Source organism: Macrobrachium rosenbergii, chromosome 26 (assembly GCF_040412425.1).
Source record: "Macrobrachium rosenbergii isolate ZJJX-2024 chromosome 26, ASM4041242v1, whole genome shotgun sequence".
NCBI classification, from domain to species: domain Eukaryota; kingdom Metazoa; phylum Arthropoda; class Malacostraca; order Decapoda; family Palaemonidae; genus Macrobrachium; species Macrobrachium rosenbergii.
In genome coordinates this window covers 27,094,823-27,121,703 of record NC_089766.1, presented here as the reverse complement: position 1 = coordinate 27,121,703, position 26,881 = coordinate 27,094,823, and the positions used below count along the sequence as shown (strand labels likewise).

At 43.9% G+C, this 26,881-nt stretch overlaps 1 protein-coding gene across 3 annotated transcripts in view; it reads left to right on the top strand.

Annotated features, from left to right (window-relative positions):
* beta'COP (coatomer subunit beta') overlaps positions 1 to 26,881 on the top strand; it is a 195,063-nt gene that overhangs the window by 58,266 nt on the left and 109,916 nt on the right. For all 3 annotated transcript variants that reach the window (XM_067128419.1, XM_067128418.1, XM_067128417.1), the window contains exons 6-9: positions 5,640 to 5,830; positions 6,330 to 6,529; positions 16,553 to 16,752; positions 17,255 to 17,429. In XM_067128419.1, coding sequence (XP_066984520.1) covers positions 5,640 to 5,830; positions 6,330 to 6,529; positions 16,553 to 16,752; positions 17,255 to 17,429 — 766 coding nt within the window. The remainder of the gene's footprint in view (positions 1 to 5,639; positions 5,831 to 6,329; positions 6,530 to 16,552; positions 16,753 to 17,254; positions 17,430 to 26,881) is intronic.

Below are 26,881 nucleotides of genomic sequence, written 5' to 3'. Positions count from 1 at the left end.
CGAGCAAATCGGTCTCTTCTTCTAGGACATCTTTGACAGAGATTGCTGATTTCCTTTTGTTCCTGAGAACTTCTAAAGGTTTGTCCTCATCCACTACCAAAGGTTACAGAGCAATGTTAGGCATAGAGGCCTGTATTGTGTCTTCAGATTGGGATTTATCTGAACTTATTAAATCGTTCGATATGACGAACCGCAAAGATTAAGAGCAAGTATAGTGGTATAGAGGGATGAAGAAATTTGTTTTTATTTAGCATTTCCCAACGTTTTGTGAGAGAGAGAGAGAGAGAGAGAGAGAGAGAGCGAGTGTAATTGTCGTTGTGAGTGGTTCGGTTGTTGGAGTTCGTTTCTGGCGCTGTCTGTCTGTCTGTCGGTCTGTCGGGAGTTTTTCGGTTTTGGGGAAGTCTTGGGCAGTTGAGGTCCAACCTTGAAAGTGAACGGGGAGTTCGTCTGTTTTTTTTGGTACCAACATTAATGGTTCATGTGTCTCTTCTTTTTTTTTTGTTTGTTCGTTGTTGGTGGAGGGTCGGTTTAAGTTTTTGTTTTTGTGGTTGTGTGCTGTGATTGGCAACCGTGGACCTTATCCATCTCCAGCAACCGAAGATCAGGGTGAGTGTTGCGTGTTGTGTTGTTTGTGGGTGTGAATTCCGCCACATAATATTTGGCGCCCAACGTGGGGCAGCTGGTATTGCAGCTGCAAGTGAGATTGGTGGCTGGTAGTGTGACTGAAGAGAAGGATGGAAGAGGAACTGGTAAGGTTGAGAGAGGAGAATACGTGGTTGAGGGGTGAGAATGAGAGATTGAGGAGTCAGTTGGAGGAGGTGGAGGGAATGCTAAGAAGTGCAAAAGAAGAAATGAAAGGGGAGATGAAAGAGTCAGAAGAGAGAATGGAAGAGAGGATGGATAAAAAGTTGGAGGGAATGATGAAAAGTGTGGAAGAAATGATGAAAGGTAGGTTCAAGGGTGGTTTTGGAGAAGGGGCTGTTGGAGGCAGGTCCTCTGGAACGTGTGAAGGGGCAAGAGAGAAAGAAAAGGAGGAAGAAGTGAATGGAAGCGTGAGTGATGAAAGTGATGTGGAAATAGGAAGTAAGAAACGAGAGAATGAAAGGCAGGGTAAGGAAAAGGGGAATGAAAAGCAAGGGAAGGAACGGAGGGAAAGTAAGGATAAGTCAGGGGAGGAAAAAGGGAAGAAGGGAAAGGGAAAGGAAATTGGTAAGAAGGGTAAGGAAGTGGGAAAGGCAGGAAAGAAGGGAGAGGGTGAAGGCAGTAGTGATAGTGAGGTGGATGGAGGTGAGTGGATAAAAGTGGATAAAAGAGGGGGAAGAAGAGTGTAATGAGTAAGATGAATGTAAGTGCGGAAGTGGACTCTTTGTATTCGGAAGAGGGTATGAAAGGACAGAGTGAAAGTAGCGAAAGTGAGAGTGAAAGTGAGAAAGAAGTGAGAAAGGCTATGTATGTGCGGGAGGTACCCCGGTGTGAAAGGTATAATGAGTATGGAAGTAGGGATGTGCATGATTTCTTTAGGGAGTATGAAAGGTTTTGTCAGGATAAGTACGAGGAGAGTAAGAGAGTGTGGGCATGAGAATTAGGAGAATATTTGACTGGGTTTTTGCTTGATATGTATAGGGTTATTATGAGTGTGGGAGATGTTGAGTATGACAAGGTGAAAGCTAGACTAGTTGAGCAAGTGAGGTGTATGAAAGTGAGTGTTAAGTATAAGAGGAAGAATGAATTTGATGAGGCAAGAATGAAAGCTGGGGAAACCTTGTCACTGTATGCTTGTAGGCTGGAGACGTTGGCAAGGAAGAAGTTTGGGGATGATGGGATAGATGAATGTAAGGAGTTAGTACGGAAGTTGTTAGGGACAGTGCCAGATGGAGTTAGAGAATTTGTGAACTTGGAGCGGAAGGAGAAGAAAAGATGGACGAATGAAAGGTTGACTTGGGGAGAAATTTTGGAAATTGTAGAAGATTATGAGCTTGACAGGGTTATAAAAGAGAGTAGAAGTGTAAGTGTAAGGGCTGGGGTAGATGAGAGAGTGCCAGAGTTTGGAAGCTTTAGGGATGCAGTGTTGAGGGCCCAATGAGAATGGCCGATAGTGTAATAGATAGGAGTGTAAGAACAAGTAATGTGGAGGTGCCAGTGAGGATGAATGATGGGTTTGTAAGGGAACAACGGGTTGGACGGGTTAGGGATAGTAGTGTACAAAGGGGAAGGTCGGTGAGTGGAAGTCGAGTTGGACGGGTTAGGGATAGTAGTGTACAAAGGGGAAGGTCGGTGAGTGGAAGTCGAGCGAAGTGTTTTAGATGTGGAAAGGAAGGACATACAAAGAATGAGTGTAGGTGGGCTTTAGGAGCGTGTTTCGGTGTGGGCAACCGGGACATTTGGTAAGGGAGTGTCGAAAGATAGGGGGTTAAATGCTACAGGAGCGGACAGGTGGGTCATATTGCTAATGGTTGCAGGGGTACCCGAGTGAATGTAATATGTGGCAACTGTGGTAAGAATGGGCATTATGTGAGAATGTGGTCAGAACCGAGAGCGAAGTGTGACGAATGTGGAATGGAAGGGCATGTATCAAGTGTATGTAGACGAAAGAGGGTGACTGTGACAGCGAATTCGGAAAACTGAGTGTGAAGAGGGTTCAAATGGGTGGATCCTCCAGGATGCAAGCGGTGCGTGTGATGCATGTACGTGAGGGGTTGTTGCATGAGGATCAGCAATTTGTTTTGATAGAGTATGGTAGGAGACGTAAGAAAGGGAAGAACGTAAGTGAACGGAGTGGTCGTAAGTTGTGTGATAGGGTGTGAGTGCCAAAGTGGAAATGAGTGATAAAGCGTGTAATACGGATGAATGGGATGGTATGGATAGAACGTATAGCACATGCGGGTTTGATATAACTGAGTTGACTGAACGTGTAGGGGTTAGTGAACGTTTGGAGGTGAGCAAAGTGTAAGAGTAAGAGAGCGTAGCAGTAATATACGAGTGATTGAAAGCATGAATGAATCGTTGCAAGAATTGGAAAGGTCAATGAGCGAATGGGATGGGTTAGTTGAAGAATTGGGGAAGGTATTTGGGAACGAAAGTTAGAGGGTATAGATGAGATTGTGGATGAAATTGAGAGTGGTAATAGTGAAGAAGTTAGCGTGAATCTGAGAGAGAATGGAGGAGAAAATTTAAATCTGAATGTTGAGAGAGAGAGAGAGAGAGAGAATGATTGAGGAGAGAGAGTGAGATCCGTGAGTAGATAGAGATTTGAAAGAGGTGAGAGAGAGAGGTTGGGAAATGAAAGAGGGAGAAATATAGAGGGATGAAGAAATTTGTTTTTATTTAGATTTCCCAGAGAGAGAGAGAGAGAGAGAGAGAGAGAGAGAGAGAGAGTGTAATTGTCGTTGTGAGTTGTTCGGTTGTTGGAGTTCGTTTTACGGCGCTGTCTGTCGGTCTGTCGGGAGTTTTTCGGTTTTGGGGAAGTCTTGGGCAGTTGAGGTCCAACCTTGAAAGTGAACGGGGAGTTCGTCTGTTATTTTTGGTACCAACATTAATGGTTCATGTGTCTATTCTTTTTTTTTGTTTGTTCGTTGTTGGTGGAGGGTCGGTTTAAGTTTTTGTTTTTGTGGTTGTGTGCTGTGATTGGCGACTGTGGACCTTATCCATCTCCAGCAACTGAAGATCAGGGTGAGTGTTGCGTGTTGTGTTGTTTGTGGGTGTGAATTCCGCCACAGTGGAACCTGGACGTGGTACTTAAATGGCTTTCAGGTCCACCCCCTGAATGTATTGATTCTGCTTCGCTGAGGAACTTAGCTAAGAAGACTTTATTCCTAGTGGCCTTGACTACAGCCAGGAGAGTAAGTGAGATCCAGGTTCTGGATAGAAGAATGGGTAACTGTAATGGAGATGTGATTTCTCCTGGATTTTCTTGCTATGAACAAGAATGCAACCAAACCTTGGTCTCGTTCTTTCAGCATTAAGAACCTATCTCGGGTGGTAGGTTCATTCGATGAAGAAAGATTCCTCTTTCTGGTAAGGGCTCTCAAGTGCTACCTCCATAAGACTGACAAGAGAAGAGGCTGTCTGATCACCTGTGGTGTTCAGTGAATAACCCTTCACGACCTCTCTCGAAGACTGTCCTCTTTTTTTCTGAGAGATCTCATTTGCGAGTCACATTCACAAGTGGGAGAAGAGCTTCTTTCCATTCTGAGAGTAAGAGCGCATGAGATTAGAGCCGTGGCTACGTCCTTAACATTCAGATATAATCTTCCTCGTCTCCATTCTCCAATCCACTTACTGGAGATGTAAGTCAGTTTTGTCAGTGCATTATCTATGCGATATTGAAACAGTTTTTAATGATTGCAGTACCTTGGGACCTTTATTGGTGGCTGGCAAGGTGTTGGGAAAGGAAGTATAGGAAGAGTTCCTTCCATCCTTACTCTTTGCCTTGGAAATTTGGTGTTGAGTTTTAGGGGAGCCTCGGGGTACTCTGTACTGGGACACCCTCCAGGTCCTTTAATGGTTGGGTGAGGGTGTTTTTAATCTTTTGGTGTATCAGCATTGTTATCTGGTGTTGTGTGTCAGTACTGTGCCCAGGGCAGGGACAAACTTTCCATATTTTGCTAGCATTTGGAGAAGTCCTTCGCTGCGAGGTCCCCACTTATGTAGCAGGTGACAATTGGCAGCACTGCCACACCTCTGTGGGGTAAGGTGAGCGCCACCAGAGGCAGTATCTTCCTGCAGTAGTTGTCTTACCCGGTAAGGAACAACAAACATTGGATTGATGTTAACTACTCCTTTGAGGTAGAATAAGTCCATGAATCCCTCCTTTGAGGTAGAATAAGTCCACGAATCCCACCTCCTATCAATGTGGGAATCAGCTATGTAATTACTTGGTAAGTTACTTATATAAAAATGACATTTTTATAAACTAGTTTTATACATACCAAGTAATTACAGAGTGGGAGCCCTCCCTCCTCCCCTCTCATGGACATCATGGCATAAACAAATTGATCCTTCTTGCTGTGTTGTTCCTCTTCCCAAATTTTAGCTGCTGGTTAATAGAAATTGCTTAGCTATGTAATTACTTGGTAAGTATAAATAAAACTTTATTTTATTATAAAAGTGTTACTTTACAATTTTTAGTATACTACAGTTTTAGTAGTTTTTTTTTTTTAACTAAAGATACTTTGGCTTAGGAGTTGGCATCAACCATTCATGATAGTGTGTTTGTACACTATCAAAATTTGATTAATGAAGAATAACACAGGAGCTTGATCCATTACATTGTAAATTATTGTTTGAACTGGACCAAGATGATCTTGGAATGAAATACATGATACTGTATTTTCATCAGTGATGTGATATGCTACAATATATTTAACATAAAAATTGTCTAGAATTATTTGAGAAAGGAATTTTATAGTTTTTAAACTTAGTTTTATAACCAAAAAAAATTTTTTCATACAAATCTGCTTGGGATGTTCAAGACTATAAATGGAAGCTCTGTACGAATGATTGGTATACGATGAGAACTTTCTAATGAAAGAACTGGTTTCAGTGTGAACAGAGTGACACTTAAATCCTTTTTGGGTCTGTTGTGTTTTACTTGTGCCTCTTAATTTTCATAAGAAAATAATATTGATTCATTTTGCCAGTTTCATTCCATCCTGAGCTGCCTATCATTCTCACGGGGTCAGAGGACTGCACTGTTCGAGTATGGCATGTCAACACCTACCGATTAGAGAGCACTTTGAACTATGGTTTAGACAGAGTTTGGTGCATCAGCTCCTTAAAAGGATCTAACAATGTCTGCTTTGGATATGATGAGGGTAGTGTTATGATTAAGGTGAGGATGCTGTGAATTTTCTATTTTATCAATTTTTTCTCATCGTACAGTACTGGTAATTTTCACTAAGTATGTATAGATCTGGTTTAATTTGCTAAAGAATGAGCTTGCTTGACAAAATGTTTGGATTGCTCAGGAAAAATAAGTGAAATTTATTCTTTATCATGACAAATGTAATCCAAGATCTCTAATATTTACTTAATTGTAATGCTTTTAGAAAATCTTTTGTTGATTGTAAGGCTTTTACCCTCTTATCAACAGTTTCATATGATCAAAATTCCATTATTTTTAGTATATTTGTTTTATTTTATTTTTTTGTGTCCTTAGTTATGGTTTATTATGCAGAATTGAACTATAGGCTTTCTGCAGTTTTCACACACACTGACTTTGGTTTGTAGTATTTGAACTGAGATCTTTCAAGGTATTTATTTACACCTATGTCTGTGGTAGTTATTTCTATATTATTTGGAGAGGTTAATCATGAAACTTGTTTTTCCAGCTTGGGCGTGAGGAACCTGCAATGTCTATGGATGTCAGTGGTAAGATTGTGTGGGCTCGCCACTCAGAGATTCAACAGGCAAATCTGAAAGCTATGGGAGAGACTGAAATTCTTGATGGCGAAAGACTTCCGTTAGCAGTGAAGGACTTGGGTGCTTGTGATATCTACCCTCAGACTATTGCACATAATCCAAATGGAAGGTGAGATGAAACGGGCATTTAAATGGAATTGACTAAATGTTTGATTTATGTGATCGCTGATTTTCAGATTGAAATTTTGGTTGTTTTTTGTGTATGGTTTGTGAGTATAGTTAGTTTTTGTTTACAATATGATTTTAGTAAGTTACCAGGAACAGTGAAGTTTATCTTGGAGTAAATATTCAGATTCGGGCCAGAATGGAGTGGAACAACTTCTAGGTTTTCTAAATGCTGTTCCAAAAGATTTTTGTTTTTATTCTTACAAATGAGTGAAAATTGTAGCATGTCAAAAACACCTGAACATGTAAAAGGGGAGGTCTGTATAGTTACAGAATTTTTAACAAGATCACTGTGCCAAACTTTCGGATTCCTAGAGTTGTCCAAAGGATTTGTTCTCAAATGATATCTTGAAAGTGGGAGCAAGGTGAAGTGGAAGGGATAGTTAAGTAGAAAGACTTGAAAAGAAAACAGCAAGCTATGCAGCTGAAGTCCAGAGTTGTTGCAAAATACTTAACCCTTAAGGGACAGGCTAACCCCCAGACCGGCTAACCCCCAGACTGGCTAACCCCCAGACCGGGCAGACTTTAAGGTTGGCCAATTTAAGAAAAAAACACATCAATGGAAAGAGGAAGATATGCAAATGCACACAGTGTAAGAAAAAAAAATCTGAAATATTTTCCCTACTTCCACAGGAAGTTGACAGTGACTATTTACAGCCCTGTGTGGGGCCTCTATTAGAAGACTCATAAAAATATGCTAATTTTCCAAGTTATACATGGTTTTTCTAATAATTTATTTTATTTTGTAAAATTATAATTACAGTTTGCACAGTATCATAACAGATTAGAACTAAAACCAGTAACAAGTTCTGAGTATATTTGTTGTAAAATATTTACTGTACAAGATTTACCAAGATGGGGAGATGCAATAACTTTTTGTGAGGTATGCATGTTTGTTCTGACAAGATATACAAACCATCGGTTCTTGACATTAGGAATTACTTATGGCGAAGCTGGACACGGCCAGTAAACTCTTGAACAAGGTGGTTAGGCAGTAACTACTGTCAGGTAGGTGGAAATACCCGCCTGCCTGGATGTAAACATTCCAGTTTGCTTTCGGCCAGCATGCGTTGCAGACGTGTTTTTGAATCTCTTTGCCTGACTGTCACTAAGCTCTTTATTATCCCGGTGGGATCTTTCTGTATTTTTGTGTATATATTACGTGTGCTTGATATTAATACAAACCCATGATTTTTCTGACACGATATACAAACCGTCGGTCCTTTACATTAGGAATTACTTTCAGGCGTAGGCTGGAAACAGCCGTTATCCCCGCCTGCCCGGATGTAAACATTCCAGTTTGCTTTCGGCTGTCATGCGTTGCTGATGTGTTTTTTTGTTCTCCCTGCCTGACTGTCATTAAGCTCTTATTATCCCGGTGGGATCTTTCTGTATTTTTGTTTATATATACGTGTGTTTGATATTTATTAATACAAACCTACGATTTGTGATAACCTTGCATAAGCCATCGTTCCCTGCTTGTGTCTTGGGTTTGACGGTCAAGGGCGTAATTGGAGTAGCGTAACCGAGTGGTAATGCTTCTCTTCCAGCAGCCCTTTACGTAAATACTGAAGGCGCCCCTGTACTTTCGGAGATATAGTTTGGGACGTAATATCTTCACTCCCCTACATTGATCGGGACGTAAGAGTTCGTTCCCTTCTTGGGCTTTTGCCCTCTATAAGGGGCATCACTAATTCCTTCCTACTTATGCTGAGTTTTGCTTGTTGCCTGCGCTGGGAGAATTACGGGCCGGGTGGGAGGTTACAGGCGTCGTCGATAAGTTCCGCTTCCACGGCGCCCTTGGTGGCCTCCTCTCCGTCCTTTTTTCTCTTCCCATAGGTTCTTCCTACTCCCATTTAGTAGATCTCTCTCCTTCGCCCTCTTCGCTCGCTCGTCGGGCGAAGACCAGGGGCGGGGAGCGATCGGGCGACCTCTTGTAGAGTACCTCCTCCCGCTGCGTAGGGCAGTTCCCCTTGTAGCGAGAGGAGTCTCCCTCTGCTAATCATCTTTGCTTTTCTTTCAGGTTGACAGTGAGCATCGCAGACACAGCAGTAGTTGGCTGGATATATCAAAGGATATCTCGCATGAAGCAGTCCCGACATTCATTGTTTTGCTTTGGGATCGACCACAGTAGCTGGTTAGATGACATATTTACACGTCGGGATCGCTCTGGCTCTGTTCCCGCCGATGTGGATCGATCGCTGTTATTGCTGGTTTTCATGTATGCTGTTGCAATGCCTCCTGCGTATCTGTGGTCCATCTGCTCCTGCTGTTCCCTGTGTTATGCTCTTGTCAACTCGACGACAGTCTCTGGGCTGCTCTTCCTGGTCTCCTGCCGCAGCCGCCCTGATCGTTCCTGTCACTGCTGGTGACTTTCAAGTGACATTTCTGTCCGTTGCAGTAGCTCCTGCTTTCCGAACTGCTAATGTAGCTCCTGCATCAGGTGTCCTGATCGTGCCCGCTACTTCTCCTAGTGGTCATGCCCTGGGCCGCTTCCGTTGTGTTCCTGCCAGCTGCCCTGGAGGTTACGATGTCTGCCATCCTGTAGATGATGTTGGCGTGAAGGGGAAAGAAGTCGCCTTGTGAAAGTGACGTTCCTAGCCATTGCAATAGCTCCTGCCCTCCGAACCTCTGCTGTAGCTCCTGCATCAGCTGTCCTGATCATGCCTGCCGCTTCTCCTGCCGGTCGTGCCCGGGGCCGCTTCCGTTGTGTTCCTGCCAGCTGCCCAGGGGTTACGATGTCCGCCATCCTGTAGAAGATGCTGGCGTGAAGATGAAGGAAGTCCCCTGTTGAGGTGATGTTCCTGGCCATTGCAGTAACTCCTGCCTTCCGAACCGCTGCTGTAGCTCCTGCATCGGCTGTCCTGATCATACCTGCTGCTTCTCCTGGTGGTGGTGTCCTGGCCGCGTCCGTTGTGTTCCTGCCAGACTACCCTGGAGGTTACAATGTTTTGTGTCCACCATCCTGTAGAAGATGTCGGAGTGGAGGTGAAGGAAGCTGCCCTGTAGAAGTAGCCGCCGCCATCTTCATCTTATCTTCAATTCGTCTTCTGCTGCGTCTTCCCTTCCTCTCCCGAGGTCCAAGGGGGTCCCGAGAATCGGACAGACCTCCGTTGGCCGAAGGAGAGGAAGGCTGCTTCTTCCCTTTGATGCCCTCGGATGTCTAGGGACTGCCTCCTCCTGAGGAGGCAGTGGGTCTCTTGTTGGCTCTTCCTGACCTTCGGGTTAGGAAACTGATTCGCATAGCCCTGGGTTTTGTGTTTCGGAAGCCGCAGGCGCTCAGACCTCGTTTTGCGATCATGTTCCCAGTCCTAGAGGTTCCGCCTCTAAGACGGGGGCTGCTTCGGGTGCTCGTTCGCAAGCCGCTCTGAGTGCTCGAGATTCTGTGGAATATTGAGTATCCCGATCTGGTCTGGAGAGATTTTCCTCGGCCCAGTTCGGGAGCAGTGCGAGAGAAAGGGCCGAGGCACCCAGGTGTGTCTGCTCTTCCTTCCAGCACCGCAAGCGCTCCCCGAATGCTTGCCAGTGCTCGGTCTGGTTCCCAGCCTGGTGTCTCGATCCTGTCGGTTCGAATATCAGAAGAAGCAGGGAAGAGATTCCCTTCGGGAGTCCTGCGGGACTTCTAAGGGACTGACTCTTCCGGGAGACAAGTTTCTCTCTTTGGCTCTTCCCGCCCTCAGGCAGGAACCGATTCGCATTCTCCTGTGGGATCTTGCTTTTTGGGGGCTGCGAGAGCGCGGCCTCTCGAGGCCACTCCCTCATTGCCAGTTTTGGAAGTCTGACGTCTAAGACTGGTTCTGTGCTTGGTTCTTTCGATCTCTTAGGAAACAAAGCAGCCGCTCCCGATTTTTTTGAGTCTTGTGGGTAGCTCGAATTCTATGAATCACGAGCGCTCTCCTGACGAGAGGCATAGGACGAGAGAAAGTGCCAAGACACCCAGGTGTCTGGATGCCAGGACACCCAGGTGTCTGGGTGCCGAGACGCCAGGGTGTCTGGGTGCCGAGATGCCAGATGTCTTGATACTGCTCGCCAGCTGCTTCGGTTGCTCGGCCGAGCTTCATTCTTGTGTCTAGAACTTTAGGGTTCGAGCATGCAAGATAGCAGACACAGAATTCCCCTTTGAACCTTCTTCTCGAGGGGCCTCGGCCTCAAAGGAATTTAGAGTTCGGGAAACTAGCAGTTGTTCACAGCAGACAAGTCCGGTCTGCCCAGTTACAATTGTGTTCCCGCGATCGGCTTGGCTCGGCTCGGCCCCCGGTCGCGCTTACGAAACTGGCTCAGCTTGACTCGGCTTGCCAGACTGGCTCGGCTCAGTTCGGCTCGCCTGGCCTGCCTCCCAGTCCGCCGCATACCAACCAGCTGGATCGCGTTCGCGTGATTGGCTCGGCTCGGCCCCCGGTCGCGTTCGGCTTGCCAGACTGGCTCAGCTCGGCTTGGCTCGCCCCGCCTGCCTTCCCTGTCCGCCGCATACCAACCAGCTGGATCGCGTTCACGTGATCGGCTCGGCCCTACTCGTTTTTTTCTGATTCGGGCTCTCGGCTACTTCGAGTGAACTTTTTGCTCTTCAGGAAAGCGCTTTGCCACGGCACAAGTGCTCTTCTTCCCCCGTGGGGCAGTAATCTCCTTCGGTTGATTATCGCTCACAGTCCGCCTCTCCTGCTTATCGTACTGGCAGGACAGGTAGGGATACTCTTTCTCCTCACCTGTTCTCTTCTCCTCTCGGTTGTTCCGAGAGGCGTGAGACGAACAGAGAGAGCTCCGACGAAATTATCTTCGGAGTTTGGCTCCCTGGCGTACTTTGGGTGTTGGTCCCCCAATTCTCTCGTAGTATAACCAGGTAGCCGAGGAGGGTTTCATGGGATCTGTCAAGGTCTCCCTCCAAGGGGAGAGGTACAAGAGTTTTCATGCTTCGGAAACAGCGAGGGTCTTCCTCTTCAAGTTGCGATCGCCCCTGTGTTTTTGGAGAACTTCGTGCCGACGAATCGGCGCGAGGATCCCCGGGACAGGACCGCGTCTCCCCCAATGAATAACCTTCATCACTCGCAACCCTTGCAGTTCCCGAGGGACCGAGAGTGTCGTGGATTGCCGCAGTCCTGGCTTCCGAGAGCGTTCTCGACCTGATGAATTCTTTTCTTCAAAGGAGTTGATTCAGGTCGAGATACCAAGCTTTCACCCCTGCTTCAACAGAATATGAATTCTTCTTGCCTCGGAGGGTATTGCCGACGCAGTTTTTTGGGCAATTCTGGTGCTAAGAAGGAGGACTTTGTCACAATTCGGATCTCCGGTTTCGTAAGTCCCGAGCTGGCTCGACCCTTAAGAACAAACCTTTACTTGGTTCTGCCTTTCTCTTTCAGAGATTTGCCAGATACATCGGTAATCAAAGTTTGTACCAGGGCACCGACTTGTCCTTGTCAACTCCTTAGCTAAGAAGTCCTAGGCTTCAGAAGAAGATTGCAACTGCTGATGCCTGGATGAAACGATACTTATCGAGTCTCTGGAACTGGCAGCGACATTGCCGAGACCTGGGAATGGATTCCTTCAGAAGTATCTATTTCCCTTAGGTCACGGCAATTCTTTCCATCGAACTTCCATCCCGCCTCCTCTCCGTATGTATATATATATGTATTATATATTACTGTATATGTATATATATATGTATATATGTATAATTATTTTAAGTTTCTATTAAGCTGTTGTTCATTTTACATTTCTTGTGTGTTCAGACTGAGTGACGGAGTTAGATACAACCATGGCTAATGACTTGGAGGAAATCAGATGAATTGACTGAATCCGGGCTATAACCTTCAGAGAGACCAGGGATGCTGGTGCATCCTTCATTTCACGTTCATGGATAGCTAAATACATTAAAAGAGATGAATCCTTTGTTAAAAGAAAATGGAACAAAAATCCATATGACTGTCATCGCGAAAAGAGTGAGAATCTTGGAAGGCCTGAAGTCCTTTCTCAGGAGTCAAAAGATATCATAGCTGAGGCAGTGGGTAGACCAAGAAAGTCTTTACGTGTGATAAATGAATCACGCACAAAAGTGATAATAATCATATATATATATATATATATATATATATATATATATATATATATATATATATATATATATATATATATATATATATATATATATATATATATATATATATATATATATATATATATATATATATATATATAACGTATACATGTGTGTGTATTTATGTGTGAAGATAGATAGGTAGATAGATAGATAGATAGATTCTTGAAGCTAAGGGAGGAATGTTAAGGGAAACAGTTGTGTGCATATTTATCTTATAATGTAGTCTAGCTCAGCCACAAGTAGCTGTTTTTTGACACATTCCATTGTTTTCTCAAACCCTATGCATTCAAGGCCTTCATTTTAGATGTCTCAAATCAGAATAGAATATCATATCCACAGCACTACTGTATCTTTGAAGTCTTCCTCCTAGGGTATTGCCCTTAGAAAACTTTTCCGCATGAAAGTTTTGCATGGAATATCCTAAACTGCTCTCGAGTTCTGCTTTAGTAGTGATCAAGGCTTGTATTCTAAGTGAAAGAACTGCAAATGTAACAATAACTGATGTTTTGACACCTCAGTTCAAGTAGGCTGCAAGGATCCTCTGAAGGCTGTGTGTATGGGATTTTTGAAGTGAAAAGCAAAGCTTCAAGAAGAACCTTGGATAGTGATCCTGAACCAAATATGAGAGTAACCTTGCTTCGTCTCTCACCAGTAGTTGTTAGGAAACCCTGCTATCGAATTTTGAGAGCATGAAGATACACGTTAGTGTATAGAGCCATACCTTCATATCTGAAGTTAGTTGTCTTTATTTTGAGATACAGTAGTCCTTTTTCACTGTAAGGATCCTCTTGACAAGTCTTGCTATGCTGTGGTTCCAACATCTGATAGGTAAGATTCATTCCAATTAAAAATTATGGTAAAATTATTTGGATACTTACCTGCCATTAAAGTGGAAACCCACTCAGCCTCTCCACATCTTAGTGGGTGGTCATGAAGAATTCTGACAAGAACGTAAACATTCCAATGCCACCTGGTGGGAAACAGGTGATTACAGAGACAGTCTTAGTGTATTAACCAGTTGTTTTGTTTATTTTGAATACCAGTTGCACCTAATGGCGCCAGGATATAAGCTAACTTTAGCAGTAGGTAAGTATCCAACGAATTAATTTGATAATTTTCATGTTTTATATTTTTATTTTACTCTGAAACTAAGTACATTCAGTCCCTGGCTTATGTCTGGGATTCCATTCCTATGCTGCGATTTAAGCTGAAAAACGGCATAACCCGAGACGACATTGAAAATTGTAAGGAAACCTTACTTTTGAATCCTTTGCACGTCTTGTAAAAGACGTAAACTATGTTTTTATTGAGCTTTTCATAAAAAAACCTCCAAATTTTGACCATTCTGCTGTTTTGGAGCTACAGTACATTAAAGTTCCAGTCGTCCGTCAGACTAGCGTCGTAAATTTGTAACATGCTCTGTAACCCTGGAAATAATTTTTTATTAATATATTTGAAGAGTGATGTAACCTCAGAATGACGTAAGCCGAGTCTGACGTAACCCTGGGACTGCATGTATATAAGACAGGGCTATTTTTTAACAATTTACATTTAAATTAATTTTAATCCTTATGTTGTATGTGTTTATTTAACTTATTTTTTTATTTTATATAATTGATGTGTATTTTATTAAACAGGTTATTGAAGCACTTGAAAACATTTCATAATAGTAATTGTACCCAACACTTTGAGCAAGTTATATGTTGTACACTCGGCAAGGAAAGTGAAGATACAGTTTTTTTAAATCTTTGGACATACAGTATATTGCTCAATAATGCGACATCTGGCAACTTTAGAAAGGGGAGGAGCTTCTGTCTTAGTGTGTTGGTTTTTTGCTTGACCTCCTATAACTTTCAATCATATTCTACGATTCTGACATCATTGATACTTAAATGCAGTAGTAAGCTTTACAGTATTCGTTCAAGTTGTAATTTGCAGCGACAGTTCTGAGCAAAATAAACATTTTTCGACGTAACCTACCAATTAACCTTATACAAATGAATTTACGACACCACAATGAACGGAATGCTTGCATAATCGGAAACGCGATCTTCCATAGTGAAATCAAGAGTTAAATTTGAGCAACGTGGGGAACAATAAAGGAACGAATGCAATGTTACGATGAGAGAGAGAGAGAGAGAGAGAGAGAGAGAGGAGTTGCTGTTGTGTAAGCCTAGGCCTATATGTAGAGCTACTCATTTCATTATTTTTTTTTTTTTAGAGATTGAGCGATACTATATTTGTATAGTATGTTTTAGCGATGGAGAGAGAGAGAGAGAGAGAGAGAGAGAGAGAGAGAGAGTTGCTGTTGTGTAAGCCTAGGCCTATATGTAGGGCTACTCATTTCATTATTTTTTTTTTTAGAGATTGAGCGATACTATATTTGTATAGTATGTTTTAGCGATGGAGAGAGAGAGAGAGAGAGAGAGAGAGAGAGAGAGAGAGAGAGAGAGAGAGAGAGAGAGAGAGAGAGAAACTATGGCAATGCAGAGAGAACGGGCAACGTCAAGAAACATCCAGTTACTTGTGTTTTCCCGCTGAAGTGCTCCACACATCATAGAGAACGCTCTTGCAGATTTAAATAGATTTGGTCAACTTACCGTAGCTGTCGCAACATTTACTGCCATTAATTCCAGCTGACTTTTAACACCGTGAAATACAAATATGAATGTGTGAAAATTAAAGAAATTATCACTACCTTGTATGATGATGCAATAATAAGCCTGTCCATAACGGAAAACGAGTAAATATTGCCGTTCTGGTAAAGAGTACTACACCGAGATATTCACACACTATCTTTTAGATCTCTATGAACGAAGTTATCTGAGAAATTCTGATTACTTTGGACATGCTTGGTGTTTTTAAGTATCTGAACGTTTTTGTTTTGCAGATTTAACATATATAATTTGCATTGTATTTTCATATTCTAGAGTAAATTTACCGAGATTATGTGTTTTCTGTAAGAAAAAAATAAAAATTCGATGAACGAAATCTAAAGAAAACTGTATCTTCACTTTTCTTGCCGAGTGTACAGTAATTGTTATTGCAGAGCTAAAAATAATGTGGAGAATTTTCATCATCATTGCTCAGTATTCATATGCTTTGCACCCATGTCAAGTAAACTTTTGGTGATGGAATGCTTAACAGGTGATATCAGCAAGCTTGGGTACAGTTGTTTGGACCAAGGCTGCTAAAATGTGATAAACTATTCATTTGGGATGTTGTTAAAGGGAGTTTGGGGATCAGCATGATAGTGGAACAGCAATTCAGAGATTAGTCAGACCATGTTGTCAGCCCCCATGCAAAGTTGAAATTAATTTTTTTTATAATTTAGTTATAGATTCTCCTATTGCTGATAGCAAACCACAGGTACTCAATGGTATATGTAAAGTGGGACAACTGTACATGTATATGTACTAGTTTTTTATATTCAATTGTTTCACCTTTATTCACGTGTAGCAATGTGTGGAATTTTGCTAAATAAGATGATGGTATTTTGACTTGTTCCATAAGATTATGTGCTTGTAGTGAAGTAGTGTGAGATAATAAGAAAAGTATCTCGCTAAATGTATTGGTTTGGTTATGATGAATATTTTTTACAGGTACATATAATAAGGCTTTTGTGCATGTGAAGATAGGTTGAAATTGTATATAATGTTCTTTTAGATAGGATGGTACTAATGTAAAAGTTTTTCATGGTACATAACCAGTTTGTAATGGATGGTTATGTAAACAAACCTATTGCAAAAGCCATGTACTACCTCTATTAATATAAACAATCAGTTCTTATAACTTTTTGGAGTTTTAACCTTATATTAACCTGAGTTACATCAAGTTCCCTTTTAAATTTGTTCTAATACACATTGTATATTATAGATTTGTAGTTGTCTGTGGTGATGGCGAATACATCATCTACACTGCAATGGCACTGCGAAACAAGGCTTTTGGGCCTGCACTCGAATTTGTGTGGGCGCTCGACTCTTCTGAATATGCCATTAGAGAATCCAACTTTGTTGTCAAGCTCTTCAAGAACTTCAAGGAAAAGAAGTCATTCAAGCCAGAGTTTGGTTGTGAAGGTAGGAGATGTGTGTATACAGCTGATAGCTATACTGTATTCAACTTAATGTAATGCTGTCTTTGATTCAGGAGTGCTTTTCTTGTAGGAGTATAACATTGTCAGATTGGTAACTCACACTGGACTGTGAAGCAGGTGTTGAAAGCATTAAGGAGGGGTAGCAGCAGCCTTGATGAAGTGAAAGGAGATAGCTGGAGTACTGGCAGATATTATCCTATTAGTAAACATAACTTTGATATGTTTAATGTCTGAACTTTGTGCAGCAACAGACTTGGGCACTTAAAAACAAGATGGAAGAGGACTTGATGAATTAAGACAAAATTTTGAGGTTCATTTGCTAGATTACGTTAAATAATCATAACTAAATACTGTACTGTAATGGTATTGCTGGTAGTTTTTGTGTTCAAGGCTACAGAGTTGGAAATTGTGTGGTACTTAAGACTTTTGAACCATGTAATAATGGATAATGTTTGTTCATTCTTATCATTTTTGTCTTTTTCCAGCTATCTTTGGTGGGTATTTGCTGGGATGTAGATCTAGTGCCACCGGCCTTGCATTCTACGACTGGGAAACACAAGAGCTTGTCCGTCGCATTGAAATTCAGCCACGTCAAGTTTTCTGGTCAGAGAATGGGGACTATGTTTGCATTGCTACCGATGAAAACTACTTCATCCTGAAGTAAGTGCTGTTAAACAGCTTTTATTAAATTAGGTGCAGCAATAAAGAATGACTGTTTAGCCTAATACAGGCAGTCCCCGCTTACTGGCAGCATCGGTTAATGGTGTTTCAGTTTTACGATGCTTGCCTAACAACGTCATTAACCAGGTTTTTGGCACTGGCAAGCAGTTTTCAGCGCTGGAAAGCAGTTTGTTGGTGTCGGTAGGTGGTTTATCAGCATCGGTAAGCAATTTTTGGCGCCGGTAAGTGGCTAATCGGTGTCAGTAAGAGGTTTATTGGCGCCTATCGGTGCTTACGGTGTCGTAAGCGCCATTTTATCACTATAATTATTGTATTGTTCTGGTTAACGACGGTTTTCAGTTATCGGCTGGGAGCAGAGCCTCCACCGTTAACCAGGGATTGCCTGTACAGTAAAATCTCTGTATAATGACCTACAAGGGCAAATGCTAGGTTGTTTTAGAGAATAGTTTATGTTGGAATTTGATCTAATTTTGCCCCATATAAACCAGTTTTATTCAGAAGATGAACGTGATTCATATTTATTTTCTACCAAAATTGTAAACCCCATTACCATTTAGCTTCTTTGCATAATGTTCCTAGGTAACAACTAGAAACTAAGAGTAAATTTTACATTCAGCTGATTTCACATCCCTATTGAAGGAAACTACTATACACTATAGTGACTATCTTAGTTTGGTTAATTTTAGCAAGCGGACACACTCTCTCTCTCTCTCTCTCTCTCTCTCTCTCTCTCTCTCTCTCTCTCTCTCTCTCTCTCTCTCTCTCTCTCTCTCTCTCTCTCTCTCACATGTATCATTACTGTATTGAAAATTTTGATAAAAGTAATACACTTGAATGTTCTGTTATTATAATACCATAATGCAAATCATATACAGGCAGTCCCTGGTTATCGGTGGGGTTCCATTCTGAGGGTGTGATGATAACTGAAAATCGGCGATTTCCAGGGCTTATTAGCGCTGAAAAGCCCCAATTTTCGGTTATCGGCGCCTCTGTTAGGTATGTGTCGGCGCCAATACCCAATTATTGACGCCGATAAGCGGAAACCGGTGATTTTCGGCGCCGAAAATTGGTGATTATCGTCGCTAGACAGCCCCATAAAACTGGATCGCCATAAACTAAGCCCGCTGTTAACCGGGGACTACCTGTACTGTAATTGAATTTCTCAAAATGTCCTTATTCAATATTCCAAAACATTTCTGGTGTAGCACAATCATGTGAAAATGATTCATTCTGACCCCCTTTTCCTGTTATGCATTGTCAGTTCATTGTAAATTTTAATAAAATAACACTTTTTAACCCCTTGCGTCTGAATATGATCATGTGGAACTCAATATTAGATATTGGGTTCGATCCAGATATACTCGTGAGAATATTTTGCTCCATGCTGTTTGAACAAATTTGTGAGAAAATAATCAGATCATTTGACTCGGCTATAAATGACTTATGGCAATGGCAATGCTCTAGCTCACTGATATTAGGAATACTCTCCCATGAGATTTCATGGGAAAGATACATCATCTCCCGATCTCATATCTCGTATATATTTGTCCATAAATATACTCAGGAATTATCGCTCGTTTTAGTTCTTATCTTTTACATCACTATGTCAGCTGTAATTGTAATTTTGCAAAGTAAAGTAAAAAAAAATATTAGAACATGTATAACTCACAAAAAGGCACTATGTCTCCCATCCCAGTATGTTTCATAAATATTTGTCCATAAACATATTCAGGGATTGTATAATTGTAATTTTGCAAAATAAAGCAAAAAAATAAAAAATATATTAGAAAGGACATGTATAACTCACTTAAATTAGCGTTTGTTCCGACATGGTATACAAACCGTTGGTCCTTTACATTAGGAATTACTTTCAGTATAGGCTGGAAACGGCCGTTGTAGAATGCGGACATTGTTCTTCGCTCTCACCCTGACTGCTCTTCAGCTTTCCCGGTGGGAACTTTAACCCTTAAACGCCGAGTCTCTATTTACAAAAGTGTCTGTCGTATGCCGGCGGCATTCTGGAGTTAGCGCCGAAGCGGAAAAAAGTTTTTTAAAAAAATCACAGCACGCTTAGTTTTTAAGATTAAGAGTTCATTTTTGGCTCCTTTTTTTTGTCATTGCCTGAAGTTTAGTATGCAACCATCAGAAATGAAAAAAATATCATTATCATATATAAATATTGGAATATATGACAGCGCAAAAAAAAATTTCATATAATTGTTTACAAACCGCACTGTGAGCAAAATGGTTAAAGCTAATGAGTTATGTTTTTTCATTGTATTGTACACTAAATTGCGATGATTTTGGTATAGAACAAATTGTAAAACGATCAAAGCAACACAGAGAAAATATTATCACAAAATGATGCATGAATTCGTAAGCGTGGACATAAAAACAAATTTTTTTCTAAAATTCATCATAAATCGAAATATTGTGCTATAGACTTCCCGTTTGTTGCAAAATGAAGGTAATTGATTGAATATTACTAGACTGTAAGTGTTTTAGCTTACAATTGCATTTTTCGACCATTTCGGTCGAGTTAAAGTTGACCGAAGGTCGAATTTTTTCTATCGTGATTTATATGAAAATATTTAAAAACTGATAAAAGCTACAACCATGATTTATTTTTTGTTGTATTCTACATGATATTGCACACATTTTCATGTATAACACTTTATGTAAGGCCTAATATAAAACGGTGCAAACATTACGACAAAGTGACTAAAGAAATTCTGAGATTTTCAGCAGAGTTACCGCGCGCGTATGTAAGGAAAAAGGTTTTTTTCAAAAATTCACCATAAATCGAAATATTGTGCTAGAGACTTCCTGTTTGTTGCAAAATGAAGGTAAATGATTGAATATTACTAGAATGTAAAAGGTTTAGCTTACAATTGCATTTTTCGACAATTTCGGTCGAGTCAAAGTTGATCGAAGGTTGAAATTTTGGCACTTATCGTGATTTATATGAAAATATTTCAAAACTGACAAAAGCTACAACCATAGGTTGTTTTTTGTTGTATTTTACATGAAATTGCGCACATTTTCATGTATAAAAGTTTATGTAACGGCTAATATAAAACGGTGCAAACATTACGACAAAATGACGAAAGAATTTGAGATTTTCGTCCGAGTTACTGCGCTCGGACGTAAGGAAAAAGTTTTTTTCAAAAATTCACCACAAATCGAAATATTGTGCTGGAGACTTCCAATTTGTTGCAAAATGAAGGTAAATGATGGAATATTACTAGAATGTAAGAGTTTTAGCTTACAATTGCGTTTTTTGACCATTTCAGTTGAGTCAAAGTTGACTGAAGGTTGAAATTTTGGCACTTATCGTGATTTATACGAAAATATTTCAAAACTGATAAAAGCTACAACCGTGGGTTGTTTTTTGTTGTATTTTACATGAAATTGCACACATTTTCATATATAAAATTTTATGTAACGGCTAATATAAAACGGTGCAAAAATTACGACAAAGTGACGAAAGAATGTCTGAGATTTTCGGTAGAGTTACCTCGCGGACATAAGGATAAAGATTTTTTTCAAAGATTCACCATAAATCGAAATATTGTGCTATAGACTTCCAATTTGTTGCAAAATGAAGGTAAATGATTGAATATTACTAGAATGTAAGAGTTTTAGCTTACAATTGCGTTTTTTTACCATTTCGGTCGAGTCAGAGTTGACCGAAGGTTGAAATTTTGGCACATATCGTGATTTATATGAAAATGTTTCAAAACTGATAAAAGCTACAACCATGGGTTGTTTTTTGTTGTATTCTACATGAAATTATGCACATTTTCATATATAAAACTTTATGTAACGGCTAATATAAAACGGTGCAAAAATTACGACAAAGTAATGAAAGAATTTCTGAGATGCGTCACTGATGCTCTGTAGTGCGAGAAGAAGAAATTTGCGCATGCGCGGCTGGGTAACGCTTGTAAACAAAACAACAGTGTGATCCGTGAACTCCCAGCATCCCTCAAGGCGCGTGATTTAAAATCTTTCGCAAACTAGGCCTATAACTATTTTTCTGCGAATATTTAAAAAAACTTTTTGTAGTTGACGTACCTTACGTCCACTCGGCACCCTACAGACAATTTTAGTTGATGTACGACACGTCCAGTCGGCGTTTAAGGGTTAATTGCTTTTCTGTAATGAATGTTGATAAGCCTTCTAAACCCTCCTATCCTCAGCGTGTGTCTTCTGGGGTAGTAGGCAAGAGATGCAATACTTTTCGATCTAGCGCCGACATGGACCCACATGCCCTCTGCCCCACTTGCAGGGGACGTGTGTGTTTGCGCATCGCTCCTTGTAGTGAGTGTTGTTCCTGGTCTCCTGAGCAGTGGAGGAGGTTCGAAGGGAGGAGACGCCACCGTTGGAAGCCCGCCAAGGAATTGTCTGAGGGTAACATGCCCCCGGCGACTCCAGTGGTGGCTAATCCGTCGGGATCGTTTCTCCCTCCCAGTGAACTTCCCCTACTTGCTCCCTCTCCCTCAGGTGATGACTCCCCCTCCCCTTCCTCATTCATTTCATCAGGTGTGGAAGGGCGTGGGGAAGCGGTTGCTCAGGACATCCTCTCTGGGGCCTCTCCTTGCTCCGGGTGCGGTATTTCCCCACCCTGGAGTGAATGGAGGCTTCCCATTTTGACCTGACTTTATCCTCAGGTTTTGAGGGTGGAAGCACCTTCTATGGACCTGAGTATCCCAGTCTGGTACGGGAGAAACCTCTCTCCGTACAGACTCAGGTGTGGGGCGAGACAAAGAGTCTGGGCATGCAGGTGCCCCTACTCTTCCTGCTGGTACTCCCTCGAGTACCAAGCCAGGTTCCCGGGAAGGTGCACCGGCCCCTCGGGTCCGGACACCTGGAGAAGCAGAGAAGAGGTCCCCTACTCAGTCTTCCTAAGAGGTTTCGTCCTTGAAGAAGACTGGGGCACGTCTAGAGGACAGCGCAAGTTCGCGCCAGCCAGCCGCGTGTTTGACTCCTCCCAGTCCTCGGCCACGTCTGCGCAAGCCACTCTGCTCCCCTCAGGAGACTGCTTCGCCCAGGCGAAAGCGCCCATCTCGACCCGGGCTGCCGTCATCACCGCAGGTTGGTGACCGCTCCCGGCCCACTGCCCCTGTTGGTTCTGCAAGCAAGGCCAGTGGGAGCGCCTGATTCTCCTCGCCTGTCCCCTCTACCTCCTGGGCTCCTTCCAGGGGGCACGAGTCAGACAGGAAGAACTCTGGCAATTTATCTCCCAAGAGTTCTACCTCGGGGGCGTATGTGCTTGGCTCGGTCCTTGGTTCGGCCAGGTCTTACACCCACATGGTGCAGGAAGGATCATGGGGGTCTGCCAAGTTCTCTCTCCTGCAGGGAAAGTAGATCATGAGGACCGCGCTCTGGAAGGACTTAAGGGTCCTCTTCCCCAGGATGCGGAGACCCCTGAGATACAGAGGACGTTTGCTGAGGTTATTGCGCTGATTCGTCAGCACAACGACCTCAGGGAAGGGACCACAGCCCCGTCTGTGGATCGTCTGTCGCGCCTCGAATCCTACTGGGGACCCAAGAAGGAACCCAAGGCTTCAGTGGGGCTGCCTTGGTCCACACTTGCCGAGGGGTACTCGATCAAGTGAATAGTCTTGTGTCTGGGCAGGATAATTCTCTCAGATCGAACTGCTCGGACAAGCTGCTTCCCCCTCCTCTGCCTCTCCAGAAGCGCTTCCACGCTCCGTCAGAGAGGGCATTGCTGCCTAAGCAGGTTGACCCGGACCTGGTTCGTCTAGATCCGGGTCTCACGTTGCAGCAACTTGCGGCAGAGAGTATCTCCTTCTCTCAGCAAGAAGCCACAACCCTGGAAGCCACTGCCATGGTGGCCTTCCAGGCAGTCTCCTGGCTGGATCTGTGGTCTTTCACAGTATCCAAGGTGGCTGCTTCCTCGGGCGCTATCGTACCCGGGGAGGACTCTGCCTTCAGGAGACTATGCCAGTCTGGAGGTAGGGCCATCTCCTACCTCACCCACCAGATGGCAAACCTGTGGGCTAACCTAGTCCTGAAGCGAAGGGACACCGTTCTTTCCTGCTTCTCCAGGTCCGTGGGCCCCGAGTCGGCAATGTCCCTGTGGGATGGACCGTTGCTGGGTTCTGCCTCTCTCTCTTCCCTAGAGAGTTTGTGGATGCTGCAGTGGACAAGCGCTGGGCCAATGACAGCGACCGGTTTGTCCACCAGGCAGTGGCCAAGACCGCCGGGTCTTCGCGTTCCATTGCGGCCAGGCCCTCATGCCAGGCTAGCAATTCCTCGACCCCTAAGAGGTCCCAGTCTTCGAAGGGGTCCAATGGAAACACCCAGCCTTCTTCCTCTAGAAAGGGTGGGTCTTCCTGCCCATTTCAGTCTGCTTTCCAATCTGGAAAAGTGGGCAAGGGGAAGAAGGGGAAACGCTAGGGGCATCGCTCCCCCCCCCAAATGCTGCCGAAGGTGGCTGGGTGCCTGTCGAGCCATTGGGCAACATGACAGCGACACGGAGCTGAGACCTGGATAGTGGATGTCCTTCGGGAGGGATATCTACTACTCTTCAAGTGTCGGCCTCCCCTCACCTACACTCCGGTCCATCTCTGCACTTATGTCCAAGGAACTCCGAAGGACTCCACACTGCAGCAAGAAGTGCAAGCCATGCTGAACAAGGGTGCTGTGGAAGTCGTGTCGGACCAGTCTCCAGGCTTTTACAGCCGAGTCTTCCTCGTAGAGAAAGCCACAGGGGGATGGAGACCAGTCATAGACCTTTCTCCCCTGAACCGATTCATTCACCAGACTCAGTTCACGATGGGAACAACGTGATCCATACTTGCTTCCATCAAAGAGAATGACTTCATGCTTGCGGTGGACTTGAAGGATGCGTATTTCCTAATACCCATTCATCTGTCCTCTTGCAAGTACCTCGGCTTTATCCTCGGGGAGACGGTCTTCCAATTTAGGGCACTCTGCTTCGGGCTCTCGACCGCTCCCCAGGTGTTCACAAGAGTCTTCTCTCTCGTGTCAGGTTGGGCCCACTTGCATGGGATACGTCTATTGATGTATCTCGACAACTGGCTCGTCCTGGCAAGCTCCCACTTGCAGTTGCAGCAGAACAGGGATCGACTCCTCGAGTTTTGCCGCGATCTTGGGATCTTGGTGAACTTCGAGAAGTCAGATCTCACCCCCAAGCAGAGGATAAAGTACCCTGGCATGCTGATAGACACAGTAGCAGCGAAAGTCTTTCCCTCGGACTCTATCAGCAGGTTCAGGCAGGCAGCACAGCTGTTCCTGTCATGACAGGAGCAGCCAGCCCAGCAATGGCAAGTCATCATCGGTCACCTGTCGTCGCTGGAGAAGCTGGCACCTCACGTGCGTCTGCACCTACGGTCTCTACAGTGGTCCCAGTCCTTTTTCATCCCTCTTTCCAAGGAGATGAGAGAGACGACCTTCGCTGGTGGATGGACGACGGGAACCTCTTGATAGGAGTATCCCTGTATACTTCCCCTCCGGACACGCTGCTGTTCTCAGACGCATCGACCGAGGGATGAGTTGCTGACTTCGGGAGTATGGCATCGAGACGACAAGCACCTTCACATCAGCATCCTGGAACTCAAGGCAGCCTTCCTGGCTCTCTAAGAGTTATGGGATCGAGTGATGGGACACTCCGTGGTACTGATGAGCGACAATATCATGGTAATGGCATAGGTCAACAAGCAGGGTGTCTAGTATCCCGCCCACTCCACCAGTTGAGGATGCAGTTGCACGAGTGGACCGTGGCCCACTCGGTAGAGCTGTCAGCCAGGTACATTCCAGACAAGAGGAATGTCGTGGCAGACAAGCTCAGCCGCCAGAATCAGGTGATCAGGACCGAATGGTCCCTTCGCTTGGAAGTGACAGAAAGGCTATTCGACCTGTGGGGGTGTCCAGTCATTGACCTGTTTGCCACCCGGCACAACAGAAAACTCCAGGTCTTCTGCTCTGTCGTGCCGGACCCACGGGCCGCTGCGAAGGACGCGTTCCAGCACCCTTGGGACAACCTCGATGTTTATGCCTTTCGTCCGTTCTGTCTGATTCGCCGAGTGATCAACCAAGTAATGATCACTCTGAATCTCAGAATGATTCTGGTGGCACCCAGGTATCCCGACCTGCTATTTCTCTTCTCCAAGGGGCTGAGAGAGATATGGTTAACCTACCATCTCCTGTGAGCAACCACCAGGCAGTGCAGTCCCTGTGTCTTCATGGCTGGAGGTTATCCACCATCTCCTGTGAGCAAGAGGCTTTTCGCGTCGCGCAGCAACGGAGATGGCCAGGTACCTCAGACGATCCTCCACAGTGGCATACCAGGGGAAGTGGTTCCTCTTCTGTTGTTGGTGTCGTGGGTGGGGTATCTCTCCGGTCAGAGCTAGAGAAGGTTCTCTCCCGCTTCAGCTGTAAAAGGCTACTGCGCCGCACTCGGCCTAGTCTTGCAGCCGAAAGTAGACATCTCTTACTCCTTTGAGATTTTGCTACTGATGAGAAGCTTCGAAAGGTCTTGCCCAACCAGGGACCTCAGGCCCCCTGCCTGGGACGTGACTCTCGTTCTAAGGAGCCTGACTCGTGCACCGTACGAGCCTTTATGAGAGTCGTCAGACAGGGATCTGACCCTGAAGACCGTCTTACTGCTAGCTGTGGCATCGGCGAAGAGAGTTGGCAAACTACACTGACTTTCCTTTGCTGTTAAACACTCGAGGGGATGGGGATCAGTTACGCTCGATTTCATAGCTAAGACTCAGAATCCTTCGGTCCCAGACGCATGGTTCGAGTACTTCACGATCCCCTCCTTAGAGGACTTTGTAGGTAACGAACCAGACGAGATGCTACTGTGTCCTGTTAAGAGTGCTGCAGCGCTATCTGAAGAGGACTCAACGTCTCCAGCCTGAGTGTCAACGACTCTTCGTTAGTATTGGCTTGACCAAGAAAGAAGTGTCTGAGAACACGATCTCTTTCTGGCTTCGTGAGACGATAAGGAGAGTGCATTCTGCTGCTGGAGAAGATGACACCAGTATGCTTCGTCCGAGAGCTCACGAAGTCCGCAGCATTGGTCCGTCTCTTGCATTCCAGAAGAACATGTCGGTTCTGCAGGTGCTGAGGGCAGGTGTGTGGTCCCAACAGACCACCTTCACCTCCCTCTACCTGTGGGATGTTGCTCACAAGTCCTTGGACACTTTTTCCCTGGGTCCTGTGGTGGCTGCTCAACAAGTTGTGTAGCTTACCCAGCTCCTCTAACAGGACAAGTTGCATCTCGCCTAAGATGTACAGTTGTGATTGGGAGAATGAATGTGGAGTGACTGGCCTTTCTTCTTTCTCCCCACGGGCAGAGAGCGGACGTGCCGTTACATGCTGGATCTGGCGGTTGATGCAGGTAAGCACCCAACAGGAGCTCCCGTTCTCTTTTC